This window comes from Malania oleifera, chromosome 2 (assembly GCF_029873635.1).
Source record: "Malania oleifera isolate guangnan ecotype guangnan chromosome 2, ASM2987363v1, whole genome shotgun sequence".
NCBI lineage: Eukaryota > Viridiplantae > Streptophyta > Magnoliopsida > Santalales > Ximeniaceae > Malania > Malania oleifera.
This window is the reverse complement of record NC_080418.1, coordinates 34,936,580-34,952,613: the sequence shown is the minus strand read 5'-3', so window position 1 is coordinate 34,952,613 and position 16,034 is coordinate 34,936,580. Positions and strand designations below refer to the sequence as shown.

Genomic DNA, 16,034 nt, shown 5'->3' with positions numbered 1-16,034 from the left:
ACCTTCTTGGAATTTTTCATTTTAGGAGATCCTTGAATGACAGGGAAACAAATGAATTATCTTCATTGTTGGTCCTGTTGAATAATTGTATGTTATCCCCAGAAGCTGATAGTCGATCTTGGCTGTTGGATCCCTCGGGGGTCTATTCTTGTGAATCTTTTTGTGAATTCTTGGTTAGCACCCACTCTTCCTTTCCACTCTACAAAATTATTTGGAAGGCCAAAATTCCCTATAAAAATCAAAGCTTTTGTTTGGTTGGTTGTGCTTAATAGGCTAAGTACTAATAACTTGATGCATATTTGGAGGACTTTAAAGGCTCTCTCCCCAGATGTATGCGTGCTTTGTTTTAACTGCTTAGAGTGTGCTCCACATCTTTTCATGCATTGTAATTTTGCATGGAAGGTTTGGAACAAGTAGTTCAGTTATTTTGGAGAAATTCGGGTGTGTGTAGGGACAGCGGAGGAGTTTTTGGCAATATCTTTTGTTCCGTTTGGTAGGAAGGAGAAAGGAAATGAGCTATGGCTTAGTGCTTTATTAGTATTTTGGGGTTTGTGGAAGGAATGAAACTTGTGTATATTTTCAGGGAAGAAATTAGCATTTTTTGTTGGTGTGGGGGAAGATTCATTTTCTGGCTTCTCTGTGGTGCATGGGTGATGGTAATTTCAAGGGGATATGCTTTTCAGATATTCAGTGGGATTGACGTTCTTTGTTTTTGTTCTTATCTTCTTATATGTACTGTATTTAAAAATTTGTTATGCTTAGCTTGCATGCATCATTGCATCCTACGTTTCATATTTGCTTTATTTTATCATTTTATTTTTTAAGTTAATCCAAAAAATTTATAAAGTCCCTCCACCAAGACCTACAATATTCAGCTAAACATTTTTTTCACAACTTTAGATGATTAAAATTTTACCGTTGACTATATATTATGGTTACAAATTCATCCCCCCAATTCATACCCCAATACTTCTGTTTTGAAGTGTTCTGCACAATCCACCAACTGAATCCCACAAAACATTAAAATTATATAATCTTTAAATTTAAATATGTAAAAGCTCTGGGGCTGTTTGGTATCACTGTTAGAAATTATAAAAATGAAAACCAAACAAAAACTAAAGATCAGAAATAGAAACTAAATGCTGAAAACCAAACCTGTTCAGTTCATATTTTTAGAACAGAAAAAAATTAAGAACTTGATTAAGCAAATGTTTCAAGTAGGCTAATAGCAATTACAAAATATGATTAAAATAATAAAAGTGCAAAGTAATATAAATTAAAAATACAATAATAAAAAAATTATGATATTTATTTCACTTAATTATTTTATTTCAAAATTCACTTTAAAAGAATAGTCTTATTATAGTTAATCCAAAATAGTTAATCTTGGACACAGAGATATTTTGGCAACAGGTTGCCAAAACAATTGAAAATCGTAGTGGCCATTTGGTAACATTGTAAAAAATTATGAATATGAAAACCAGAAACGAAAACTAAAAGCCAAAAACAAAAACTAAAAATTAGAAACTAACAACCTGTTTGGTTAATATTTATAAAACTAAAAAAAATTAAAACATAATTTATAAAACACTCATTTTCGTCTTTAAATCAAATCAAATTATAAAAACATGATTAAAAATAATAAAATTGTAAACTTTAATAAAAATAAAAATATTATAATTATTTTACTTAATTTTATATTTTTCAAAATTTACTTTACAATTACAATCTTATTGTAGATGACAATTAAAAAATAGTAATAATATTTTTGATTGGCTTTTATAGTTTTAATTTTTTTTGAAATTTATGTTATTTTTTATTTTAATTAAATTTAAAATCATATGTTCATTTTATTTAATTTTAATTAAAAATGTGCTAAAAATGAATGATTTAATCCAAAAAAAAACTATTTCTGGATATTAAAATTTCTGGTAACAGGTTAAAACAACTAATCAGTTTTTTGCAAATATCTGAAAACCGAAAATAGGAACATAAATTTAACAACATGAACAAACACGCTTTTTTAATCTGTTTTCTTCATTATGCAGAAACAGAAACAGAAAATAGAAAATAATAATGATGCCAAACAGGCCTATGAAATATGGTTTTGTGTTTTTTCACAAATAGCTGAAAGCCGTCAATAGAAACAGAAAATTGGCAATTAATAAACATGTTTTCATAATTTGTTTTTTCACTGTACAAAAACGAAAACAAAAAATCGAAAGCGGAAATGATACCAAATAGGCCTTTAGTTATTTATTTTTTATTTTTTATTTTTTGATAACAAAAGGAATTTCAATCATAGGGAAAGAGTTTACAAGGAGGGAGAATAAGATATCTCGCGAAGAATATTTGGTGCACACCAGAAAAAAAGAACTAAAACAACTAAAAGAGAGAGACATCAAACCAGCCATTTCCTCCAATCCCTATGTAAATCCTGAAATCTAGCTTCCCTTAAAATAACCAGACATTCCAGAAATAAGCTGTACACTGAATCTTATCCCACACCAGTGACCAATTTAGCTTCTTCCAAGGAAATATCTGTGCACTCCAGCCATGTACCCCATAAGACAGCAAAGATGCCACTCTTCCACATAGCTGCCCTATCCTTTCTTCTTCCAAAGCCAGTGAATGAGATGGCTAACAAGTCTTCCAATAAATAGGGGCAAATACCAAACAGTTTGTTCCAAATCTTCCTTGCAAAATCACATAACAAGTCTTCCAATAAGTAGGGGCAAATACCAAACAGTTTGTTTCAAATCTTCCTTGCAAAATCACAATGCGAATGAGATGGCGAACAAGTCTTCCACTAAACAGGTGCAAATACCAAACTGTTTGTTCCAAATCTTCCATGCAAAATCACAATGCAAAGAAGATGGGATGCTACCTTGGAATTCCAGTAACAGAGCACACAAACATCTGGAGAGAGGGCCTTCAAAGGTCTCCTATTCAGTTGAGACAGGTCTCTCATTGTTTGTCTGAGGATGATTTCCCTGGTTAGGCAAAATGCCATTCACAACTGACCTAGCAAGAAGCTGAGAACTGCCTGTGATATCTTGCCCCTATCTGACATAGGTACCTTTTCAACACCCACAACATCCTGTGGATATCTCAACTGCGGCAAGGCAAGCCCCACAGCTTTGCTTCCTCCTATAAAACTTGGATGAGAAGCATTTATATAATCCATCTCCATCTCAACATTATTCATTATCATTCTCTCAGCAGGTTTTACGCTGTCACACAAGAACTTTCCCATTACTTCATCCAAATGCCTTCACAAAGCTGGAGATCTTTGCATCTCAATTACTGCACAAGCATGACTTATTTGTTAGTAATTCATCATAGACTGATCAAAGACATTGAATGCTGGGGTCTAATAACCGAGCAATCTGTCTGTAAACCCGAACATCAAATGGCACCTCTGGGACAAATAGAGCACTTCTTGGACCAGTGGCATTTTGAATAGTTGTTTGGATATCCTTGTCGCTAAATCCTTCACAAGGATCCACTTCCTCCACACCCTTTACAACAATTGACTGAAATGTGTAGTGGATCCTGGCATCCCCTGACAATTCTTTTGTTGACATCTCCTGACTTTTTCCATCAATCAGGGCAGAAAAAACTTTGCAGTATTTTGTCAGAATGTTCAATAGAACCATGCCTTGTTCTGCTTTTGATTTCATAGCTTCTCCATATGTTTGCAGCTCTTTAACATTAGCAACATATGAGAATTTAGTTATTTATCTCAGCTTTCAAACCTGGGAGAACAGTTCTACTGTGCTGCTCCAAAATCTGATTCAATTTCTTGCTAACTGAGGAATGCCATAGAGATTGGAGAGACCATGATATGAAGAATTATATAATAATAATTAATATATATATATAATCTCTAACTCTAACTGGGCTGGGGATTTTAGTGTTCCAACTCCACTCTCCACTACAGTCTCTACTCCTCTCTCCAGCCTCAACCTTGAGCGCCGCTGGACCTGGACCAGTCTCTGCCCAGGTCTGCAGTTGCCTCTGGACCTGGACTAGTCGCAGTCCACACTCCGGCGACTGCGCAGTCTGCAGGTACTCTGCAATCTGCAGTCACTCCGCAGCCTCGGCATCAATTCACCCTTGCCGACTGGACCAGTCGCCGCCGCAGTCCACAGTTGCCGCTGGACCTGGACCAGTAGCAGTCTGCACTCTGGTGACTCCGCAGTCTGTACACTGAAGCTGGATTTAGAATTTAACATGTTACAAATCTGATTTTGCAGTTTTACAAGCAATTCCAGATTGTTTTAGGCTTCAATTGGGAATAAGTTTTCAAACTTCTTTACAAATTTCCTGTGGAAAGTGCTATTACATTAATTGATTTCAAGCACATTTTATATACATTAATTGTTTCGTTAAATTTGGATAACTGAAAATTCAGTTCGATCGGCTAACAAGACTAATTTGGTCGGTTCGGTTATGGAAAATTCTTGACTGTAAAAATTTGGTTAATTCGGTTAATTGACCGAATTGCCCGAACTGGCCGTATGCTCGCCCCTAATCATGCCAGTTGTCTGGGATCCAGTTGGGTCAGCCTTTTTGGCCTTGAAAGTGCATCAGAGGTTAGCCAAGTCAGAATTTGCAGGACTAACTGCCAATATGATACAATTTTCTTGTTTGATATAGAACATAATCATCTTCCTTGTCGTGGTTGTAATATCACTAGGTTGATCACCCACACGAACTTTAGCGATCCCAAGAAGATCCAGAAGGGTCATATTAAAAACATTTGGAGGAGAAATCTTTAGGCGAATTTGCTTATCTGAAACTCCTTTATTAAACCCAGCTTCTCTATCAGTTTCAGCCTCAATTTCTTTTTGTATTCTCACAAAATCATAGAACCGCTTTCCAGGCAAGTGCCAGAACTCGCACTACTCCAGCTCATCTTCATTCTCAGAATGCCATCAGCTGATTCTCCAACATTAACACCAGCGGCGTCTGAGTGCAAATGTTGCAGCCCTGGGAAAGGACTTCGTGACCAACCAGCGCCTCAAGCATGCTGGACTTGCCACTGCTCTGGCTGCCCACAATGGCCACCTGCTGCAGACTGATCTTCGAGAGTTCAGTGCTGAACGGCGCAAGGATGTCTTGGAGCCTGTTGATTATCGGAATTGCTGACATGCCGATTGATGAAGGATTGATGTTGGGCAAGTCATCCATGGAGTTCACCTACTCTTCCATTTGTTAATTGTTGAAACAGATAAAAGGAATCTGTCATAGAGATCACCGTGGTGGAGAGAAACCCTTCAACTGGGATTCTCTATGGTGACTCCAATAATGCTTCAGTGCGCCAATGGCTTAAAGCCTAGGTATTCTATGTGCGTGAATTGAGGTTGGGAACTTGTCCATGGAGTTCACCTGCTCTCCCATTTGTTAATTGCACGTGAATTGTATGTTAATATCTCAACTTATCTTAGGGTCAAGATATTAACATACAATGCACGCACAATTAAATATTTAAAGCGCTTCATTTCTTAGAAAAAGTATATTTTTTTGATAGCAAAAGAAGAGATTTCATTAATAGGAGAAGAGTTTACAAGGAGAATAATACATATCCTGAAAACATTCTGGCAAAAACCAGAGGGAAAAAACTGAAAATCAACAATGGAAGAAAAAGAAAAGTCAAGTCAACAGATTCCTCCAATCTTGCTGAACTTCCAGAGAGCTTACTCCCCCAGAAAACCAAACCCAACACACCACAAAGAGGTCATATAGTGAATCGTTTCCCAAACCAGCAGTCAATTCAACTTCTTCCCAAAAAGATCATGCATTACTCTCCAAACGTAACCCCCACAACACTGCAAAGATAACACAATTCCATAACACAGTCTATCCCCTTCCTCCTTCCAAAACCCTCAAATGAAGTAGCCAGCAATTCCTCCACTGATACAGGACAAACCAAACTTTCCCCCAAAACACCAAATAACTTGTTCCAAATTCTCCAAGCAAAATCACAATGCAAAAAAAAAATATGAGATGCTGTCTGAGAATTCATATAGCAGAGCACACAAAAATGTGGAGAAAGAGCCTTCAAAGGTTTCTTGACCTACAAAAAGTTGTTGGTATTTATTTTTTTTAAGCACAACCAACCAAATAAAAGCCTTAATTTTTGGGGTTACTTTTGCCTTCCAAATAGTAGAATAGAAAGGAAAAAAAGAATTGGAACAGGTCAAGAACTCATAAAATGATGTACAAGGATAAACCCCCGAATGATCCAAAGACCAAGAATGAACATCCCTACTCGAAGGAAGATGACAATTATTCAACAAAGCCAACAAGGATGATAATTCCACCAGGGCTCTATCATTAAGATATCTCCTGAAATGAAAATTCCAAGAAGCCAAAGGATTAATTGAATCACCAAAAAAGGAAGAAATACCACTATTCTGCCGTAAGCTTAATAGGAAGAGGCAAGGAAAGGATGTGGATAAGACACCATTCCCCAACCATGGGTCTTTCCAAAAATAAATATGAGAATCCTTCCCCATCTCAAATTTAGATCTCCATGGACTTACTAGAGAACATCTTAAACTTGCATTAGAGTCCCTCCCCACCTCAAATTTCGATCTCCTTGGATTCTCTAAAGAACATCTTAAAATTGCATCAGCATCCCAACCATTCTCACTCAACCCAAACTTACGTATAATAATTCTATGTCAAAGGGAAGAATCTTCTAGGGGAAATGCCATAGCCATTTAGCTAAGAGAGTGGTGTTCTCGCTTCAACATTCCAAGACACAGCCTACCCTCCAAATTCCAATTTAGACCTGCGCACCTCTTCTTAACTCACTAAATGATTCCTATGATCCTCGACCCTAGACCACAAAAAAATATCTCATAATTCTCTTAATCTTACTAGCAATCCCCGCTAAAATCTTAAAAATAGAAAAGTAATATGGCGGGATACTATAAAAACAAGCTTGAGTAAGAGTAATTCTTACCCCACGAGAGAAAAGAGCCTCTTTATAGCCATCTAAACGCTTTGCCGCCCTTTCCACTTCTGGATTTTAAAAATCCTCAAATCTGGGATTACTCCCAAAGGGCCCTCTAAATAAGTCAAAGGCCAATCTAATAAACCACTCCCCATATAAGAGGGCCACTCACTAGCGCGCTCAACAGGCACATTAATAGCTACTAAACCAATCTTTCCCATGCTAATTTTGAGCCTAGGCACCTCTCAAAAACATGGAGAATGCCAAAATTCTCTTGAAAAAAGGACTATGATCATATAAAAAGAAAATACCATCATCAGCAAACTGAAGATGAAAAACCACCATTCCTTGTCTCCCCATTGTCAACTCTTTCACCAACTCCAATCCACTGCCCTCTCCTCCATCCTACTCAAAATTTCAGCTACTACGAGACTAGGACAAACAAAAATGGGGAAAGTGGGTCTCCTTTTCTAATATCTCTCAAGACACTAAACCAAGACTTGGGTTCACCATTCACAATTACAGTGAGCCATGCATTAGACAAATAACCACTTATCCATTGGTGTCATTGCTTACCAAATCCCTTTCTCGCAAAGATTTTATCCAAGAAACTCCAACTATGTCATAAGCTTTCTCAAAATCCAATTTAAAAATGAAGCTCTCCCCCCACCCCCCCCCCCCCCCTCTTTCTTTTTCTTTCTCCTATGAATATCCTCCCCCACCTCATTAGCCACCAAAATAGCATCCTCTATTTGTCTCTCTATGCTCTTTGAGCACTAGAGATATTCTTATCAAGCACCGCACCCAGCCTATTAGTTAATTCTTTGGTAATAATCTTAGAAATACTAGAGACTAGACTAATAGGTCTAAAGTCCTCTACCTTAATAGATCTAGACTTCTTAGGCACCAAAGCAATAAAGTTGGAATTAATACTCTTGCTAAAAATCGTATTCCCATAAATTTTGGTGAGGATTTGAAGCAAATCACCCTTAATTACATCCTAGCAATCTTGAAAAATGCCTATATTAAAGCCATCTAGATTTGGAGCCTTATCCCTCTCCATTCCATCCTCTCACTTCTTCCTTATCAAAAGGTCTATCTAACCATCACATCTGATCTCCTAAAACGGGATTCCACTCTAACTCAACCGTCGGTCTACAAACATCCTCCTCATAATACAAGTTATCACAGAAATTAGTAATCTTAAAGGCAATCCAACTAGGGTTAGTGATAATCCCCTTCTTAGAACATCCAACTCAAATCAAATTCTTTCTCATTTTCCCATTTGCTAGCCTATGAAGGAAACTAGAATTACGATCACCATCCTTGACCCATTTAAATTTGATCTTTTGCCTTTAGCTCCTCATTTTCTTAAAAATCACCTCTTCCAACTCATTCTTCAAATAATTCATTTTTGCCTTATATTCCGAGAGATTGATCTCCATCCTTCCTATCCAAAGAATCTAACTCACATAAGATGCTGGATTCTGTAATGCTAACATCAACAAACACTTCCTTGTTCCAATTTTTCAATTTCCTTATGAATCTAAACCCTTCCTCGCCCCTCTTCATGTCCTCTCCCCAAGAGCTCCTTGCCAACGACTTGAGAGTTGCATGATCCACCTACCTATTCTCAAACCTAAAAGGACCCCACGACACCCTACTTGATTTCAACATAATAGGTAAATATCAGAAGTAGGCCTTAGGAAAAAAACTCTGGAGAGATCATAAAATTTGTCCTTCCACTCACTATAAAACAAGAACCTATCAAGCCTATTAGCCACCACCCAAGCTCCCCCAATAAAACAAGTAAAAGTTGCATTCCCCTAGAGGGAGATCTTTTAAACTGCCCTCCTTGATAAGCAGGTCAAAATGCTACATGCTAGCAGTTAATCTACCCCTTTTTTCTCCCTCAAAATACCTCACCATGTTAAAATTGCGGCCTGTGATCCACCTAGGGGAGTAGAAACCATAAACATAATAAAAGATCATCCTAAAAAGAACTCCTAAAGTTTGTTCTAGAGGGACAATACTTGGAGAAACCCACCACTGGCTCCTCCCTTGCACTTCAACCAAAACAAATAGGAGAAAAAACCCTACCAAATTATCCACTCTAGAAATAGAACAAGACCTCCTGAAGTCTCTTTTGAAGATAGAATGTCCTAATCCCTACAATGACCACCTAAATGCTTGTAGAAACCTCCCTGTCTATCATTCCATTTTAATTTCTTGAATAAGAACAATATCAAGGGAATACCTAGACAAAAATTCCTTAAATCAAACTCCTCTTCCTAACACTCCTTAAACCTCGCAGACTCCAACTAATAATCTTCATAACTTAACAAACTTATCACCCTTTCCAATCCCCTTATCACCCTCATAATTTATCAATAAAGCTAGATTTTTTAACTCTTTTTGAACTTTCTTCTTCTTCCTCTCATAAGTTCTAGGATTTAAACCTAGCCTCACTTCATCACCTATGAGGTCTACTAATTTCAGGCCTAGATCTTGAAGGAGTTTTTGCAGCTCTCTATAATCTCTCTCACCTCCCTCGGAGCTAAACCCACAACTGTCCCTCCTAAAAGAATCCTTTCTTTGGCATAAAGTATTAGAAGGAAGAAATGAATGAGAAGGAAGTGGAAGGATGCCTTTACTAGTTTTAGAGGAACATGGATCCTTCGTAGGAAAGTGTTTGGAACACATTGAGCTTGTCACCAAGCTCCACTGATCTTCGTATATTTGTGGGCCATGCTTGAAGCATTGCAATATGACCTTGTGAGCATCTATGGCATTGTCCCAAACCATTTACATGTCCAACAAAGCAACAAGGAAAGCCCACCATCTAGTGATTTGATCTCCCCTAGTGATGTGCACATCTTGACTCCCCGCTCCTGTATTATCCTTCTTCAGTTGTAGATATCCACCCCTGCCGTGCGAAAGAACCTTTCCTTCTTCCTTGAGATCAGAGACCTCTCGATCCACCTCAAAGCCTTGGTTCCCTTTGCACAATACACCCATAATCCTCAAAACCCAGACAAATTCCTCCTCCTCCTCCAGCATGACGAACAACACATGCATACCTGAAAATTCCAAGATGTGAAATGTTGAAAGATCTAGATAATTCTTGCTGAACACCTTCCTTTCAACTTTACGTGTAGAGTGACCTCCCATTACTCTTTTGCAGTATCTTTGATAGAGCTCAAAGCCACAACCTAGTAAAGAAAGGAGAAGTGAGAGATGGGGAGAACTGATTTTTGTGAATGGGTGGAAAGAAATGGGAAATTGTTAAGAGGAGGTTCCTGTGGAGAGGGGTTTAGGATAAGAGGAGAAAGAAGACTGCCATGCTTGCAATCTTGAAGGGAGGAGGCACTGGGGGAAGAGCATCACGTTAATGGGAGCCTATGTCTTTGTCTTCAATGTTCAAATTAGGCTTTTGTAGTGACACCTAATATATTAATAATATAATGGATATTCTGATGTGTACTCATCCACTGGCACACAGATGGTGGGGTGTAGGCCACAAGTTTGGTGCATAGTACTTCAACAAAGAATTTGTAATTGACCAATAAATGAAATTTTCGTTCGCAATTCAGTCAGCACGACTCTACTCTGCAATAGATTGTTAGTGTTACTGCTATTAAATACAATTAACGAGTAAAAGCCTTAACCTATGAGGACTTTGGCCTTTCAAATAGTACAATGAAGTGGGAAGACATGTTTATATGGGTTTTAAGACTTGTAAGTGCAATCCTCTAATCAACCAAGAGTACAACCGAATAAACTGATAGTCGAAACCTCCCTATCATTAGTAGACCTATGAAAATGAAAAATCTCAAGTGAATTCATCACTATTTAAAATAAAAAAGAAAGAAATGGATTCATTATGCAACAAGGACCACCATGCTGATGAGGAAAGGAAGTGCAAAGTGCAAAATCACCCACCCCAATTTCTTCCCAAAATCAAATATGGTCCCCATCATTGACGATAAAATTATCATAAGAAATACACTTCCAGAACTGTCAAGAGTATATCTCAGCCCCAAATTAGCATCGCACCCATTACCCTGCAAGCCAAATTTACTTTTTTGATAATGTTGTGCCAAAGGGGAGACTCCTTTAAGGGAGTCATTTACCCATTAAAGCAATATTCTTAGTCACCAACTTACCAAGGCCCAAACCCCCTACTTTTTAGACCTGCAAACAATATCCCATCTAACTGAATGACCCTTTTTCTTCCCATACCTCTCTTATGACTTAATATTTCTAGCTACTCTTCATTGAAATTCTAAAAATGCACTAAAAAATAGAGAGGAGTACTCGAAATACATGGCTGAATGAAGGATGACACACCCACCTAAAGAGAATGAAGCACCCTTTGACCCATCCAATTGCTTGGACATCTTCTCCACAACAGGATTTTGAAACCCAAAAAACCTAGAATCACTGCCCAGAGGCTCTCCAAAAGAGTTAAGAGGCCAATCTAGAAAACAAGACTTAGCTAAAGAGGACAAATCCAAAGATTTAGACATGATGAAATTAATACAAGCTATACCACTATACCACTCTTCTGCAAATTTATTTTCAAACAAGAAACCCTCTCAAACAGTTGCAACTTGCAAAATGGTAAGAACATTTAGAAAAAAAAAAAAAAAAAAAAAAATTCCCTATGATCTTCAAATATCGTCTGCAAATTGAAGATGAGACAACACAACCCCCTCACTACGTACCCCAATCCCTTTTACAAACCCTCTATACCCCTATGAATACTACCCAAGGCATCTTCCACTAGAACAAACAAAAAAAAGGAGAAATTGGATCCCCTTGCGTAACCCCCTTCAAACCCTAAACTATGATTTATGCATTAATAATAATTGAAAAAGAGGCATTAGACAAGCACCTCCTCATTCAAGCCTGCCATCATTCACCCAAATCTTTCCTCATAAATAGTTTACCAAGAAAATTCTAACTTTCTATGTCACAAGCCTTTTCAAAGTGTACTTTAAATGCTGAATCCTTTTTTTCCTCCTACGAACCCCTCAAAGACCTCACTTGCTACTAAAATAGCATTTATATATTCCCTAAATAGCATTTATATATTCCCATAAAGCACTTTCTGCCTCTAGAACTTAACCTATCCACTAGAACCTTTGCAGTGATCTTATACACTTGAGTAAGTCGGCTGATTGACCAATGTTTCAGAGTCCGTTACAATTTAATAATTGAAGAATGAAATCTTTCAAAGATGGTAAATTAATTATGTATGACTATATTCTGTTGTCATTAAAATCATATGAAGCCTTGGGGCTCACAACTTGGTTGATAATGATGCGAGTTGCACAATATTTGGATATCTTTCTTGTTGGCACCATAGTTTTAAAATGTGGACTTGTGACCAACTTGGTACAGTCAGTGGGATAGTTAGGCCGGTTGGACTGGTGGGCCGAAGTCATCAATTGATCCAGTATGCACACACATGAACACATATTTCAAAGATGATGGTCATAATTATCTATTAGTTATGATTTATCAAAAAGAATATCTATTAGCTATTAGTTAATTAGAGTAAAAAAAATAATTAATTGCAACACTCAAGTCCATTTTTGTTGTACTTTTTCAAGTCTTTTAAATCGGACTTTTTTTTTGATAGTAAAAGAAGAATTTCATTGATAGAATAAGAATGTTAAGCTAGGAGAATAGGACATCTCCTTAACATAGTCTGGAAAATCCAGATAAAAAACCCAAAGAAACAACTTGAAAATGACATCAAGGGAGAGGAAAACCACGACAAACCAACACTCCAACATATAATGCTGATCGCGTTGAATATCAGAAAAGATCTCCCCCTTAAAAACCCCTGCCCAACGCACCAAAGAGGAGCCAAATAATGTATCTTTTTGCAAATCGGAAAAAGAGATGGCTTCTTCTCAAGAAATATGTGCACATTATGCTCCATCCACAGCCCCCAAAATACTGCAAAAAAAAAAATACATTTCCAGAGTGATGCCCTTTCCTTTTTCCTGCCAAAATCAGCAAAAGACACTGCCAAAAAGTCCTCCACTGTCTCAGAACTCACCCAAAATTGACCTAAAATACCAAATAACTTATTCAAAACCCTCCAAGCATAGTCACAACGAATGAACAAATGTGCCCTCCAAGCATATTCACAATGAATGAACAAATGCGATGAAGATTCTGAACAATTAAAACAAAGAGCATAGATGTCTAAATATGTAGCTGTCAAAGGTCTCCTAGCCTGCAGCAAGTTATTGGTATTAATTTTATCAAGTGCAACCAACCAAATAAAAGCCTTGATTTTAAAGGGGACGTTGGCCTTCCAAATGGAACTATAGATAGGAAAAGGTAAATTAGACTTATTCCAAAAATCACAAAAAACATTTGTAGGAGTATACCACCAAAGGATCCAGAGACCAAGACGACCTTTCCTCCTTTAAAGAAAAACGACAGTTATTCAACAAGGCTAGCAAAGAGGATAGCTCTTCCAACTCCCTATTGTTTAACGATCTACGAAAATGGAAATCCCAAGAAGGCAAAGGACCTCTTGGATCAACAACAAAAGAAGAAATGGAACCATCCTGTCCTGAGCTTAGGCAAAAAAGGCGTGGAAAAGAGGTGGACAAAGCTACATTCCCTAAAGGGTCTTTCCAAAAACAGATTTTACTACCTTTTCCCATTAGGAATTTAATATAGGTAATGAAGAGGGGATAACTTTGAGAAATTGCTTTCCACGAACTTTCCAAAGAACATCTAAATCTCAAATCGGTATCCACGCATTCCCGTCTAATCTATATTTACTTTTAACTAAATGCCATTGGGAAGAATTCTCTTGTGCAAATCACCCAAACCACTTAGCCAAAAAAAGTTGTGTTTTTGGACACCAAATTTCCAACACCCAAACCACCCTCCTGTCTAGTCCTACCCACCACTCCCCAACTTACCAAATGATCCCTAAAACCCCCTACCTCCAACCACAAGAAATCCCTCATAATATTCTGAATCTTATTAGCAAGCAACCCCCACCAAAATCTTGAAAATTGAAAAAAAATAAAGGATACTAGAAAGACGAGCCTGGATAAGCATTATTCTACCATCAAGAGAAAAAGAGCTTCTTTCCCCTCGTTCAATCTCTTGGAAACCCTTTCCACAATGGGATCCCAAAAGCTAGCAGATCTATTGCCACCCCCCACAGGAACCCCAAGATAGGACCATGGCCAATTTAAAACACTACACCTCATTTTCTCATCAAATAACTCCCTAGACTATCACTCTCAACAGGCATATTGATAGCCGTGTTACCGCTCTTCCTCATATTGATCTTAAGCCTAGATACCTTCTCGAGAACGTGAGGGAGACCCAAAATATTCATAAAAGAGTGTTTTTGATCCTCTACAAAAAGAAGAGAGTATCATCAACAAACTGAAGGTGCGAGATCCTGGACCCCTCTCTCTCCACCTCCAAACTCTCTCTAAACCTCTAGTTGCTGCCCTATCCACCATCCTACTCAAAGTATCACTAAAACGAACAAAAACGGGGAAAGAGGGTTACCTTGCCTAATCCCTTTTGTGGCCTTAAACCAAGATTTGCCCTCCTACTACCGCCACTGCTGCTCTAGCAGTAGAGGAGGAGTACTGCTTTTACTAGTAGAGGGGAGGAGGAGAATCAAATAAAAATTAAAATGTAGTGTGAAAAATGTTTAATCCAGTTAAAATTTAAAAATTTGCTTAATATAATAGTGGATTTAATTTATTCACATGTTATATTATGTATGTGTCGGAGGAGTTGAATCAAAGAAATATTAAAAGGTAGTGTGAAAAATGTTTGATTTAATTAAAATTTAAAAATTTAATTAATAAAAGAGTGAAGGATTTAATTAATTCGCGTGTTATATGTATCTGTTGCATGTAATTTGTTCCATTAGTGTTCAAACTTCGAAGCCCCTCATCTGTCATTGCGGTAAGACATTAACTCAAATTTCATGAGGTTTGGGGTTCAAGTCTGCTTGCTGCAGCTTATATATTTCTAGTGTAAGGGATTGGATCCAACCCAGCTGGTCTATTGACTACGTCCTAGTCAGGCCGAGACATTCGATTTCAGCCAGCTTGACTCCAGTTCACTTCACATCCAATTTTCTGATATGTCCGAACTGGTTAAGTGATCCATTCCAGTCTGATCTTGGTTTTTTAAAAATATTTTTTTACATGTGGTCTTACACTCTACTTGTTTTTTTGGTGCATTTTGAAAAATTATGTAAATTTTTCTTCTTGATGAAACTATCTTTTATGTGTAGGCATTTTTCTTATCTCTGTGGCTTACATAGTATCTTCATATCTTTTTGTTGTGATGCAAGCTTTGTTATCATGCAGTCTTTTGGTTTTGGGCGCATTTTCGAAAATTGTAGGTCTGTTCTTCTTGACTAAGCATCTTTTATTTGTAGGCATCATGCCTACCTACATCTGCTTCAGACCTTGAACAAAAGTTGCAGTTCAGCCTTGGATGCCAAGTAATCTTACCGCCAGAGAGTTTTCTCACGCTAAGGCTTCCATTCATTTATGGCGTTCAACTGGAGGATCAGAGTCTACATCCTCTTAAGCCATTTGAACATCAACCAGAACCCACTGCCTGGCTTATTAAAGGCACAACTTTGCAGGTCTTGTCAAGGGAAGAAATTCGGATGAGAGATTTCGAATGCAGTTAGGATTTAAATCCCAGAATTTGGTTAAGTGATGATTTATATCCCTTATGAACTACACGAGGCAGATTCATTACAACAGGTCCTATTCAAGCTCAGGTTAGGTTCACTTGTAACCTGCATCTCTAAGATAATGTATTTTTTTTTTTTTTTTGAATATTTTACTTATTTCAATTAACTTTACTATTTTCTTGACCTTGACTTTCATATGTTTAACTGTTGTTTCTTCCCTTTCTTTTTGTTTCAAATCTTTTGGTTAGTAGGCTTTCAAGATATATATATTCCAAATAAATTTGTGTTAGAATAAGCCATGTGACTTTAGTAAGAATGTGCTAGAGAGGGAATAGCATATGATCTGCG

General features: G+C 37.4%; 1 protein-coding gene across 9 annotated transcripts in view; it reads left to right on the top strand.

The window, feature by feature from the left end:
* LOC131149339 (uncharacterized) overlaps positions 1–16,034 on the top strand; it is a 70,269-nt gene that overhangs the window by 19,671 nt on the left and 34,564 nt on the right. For 8 of the 9 annotated variants that reach the window (XR_009135201.1, XR_009135202.1, XR_009135198.1 and 5 more), the window contains one exon: positions 15,420–15,773. Coding sequence is in view for 1 of the 9 variants with exons in the window: in XM_058099710.1 (XP_057955693.1) it covers positions 15,420–15,680 (261 nt within the window). In the remaining 8 variants the exon portion in view is untranslated. Of the gene's footprint in view, positions 1–15,419; positions 15,779–16,034 lie in introns of those variants that run through there. The other variant, XM_058099710.1, reaches the window with a different exon arrangement.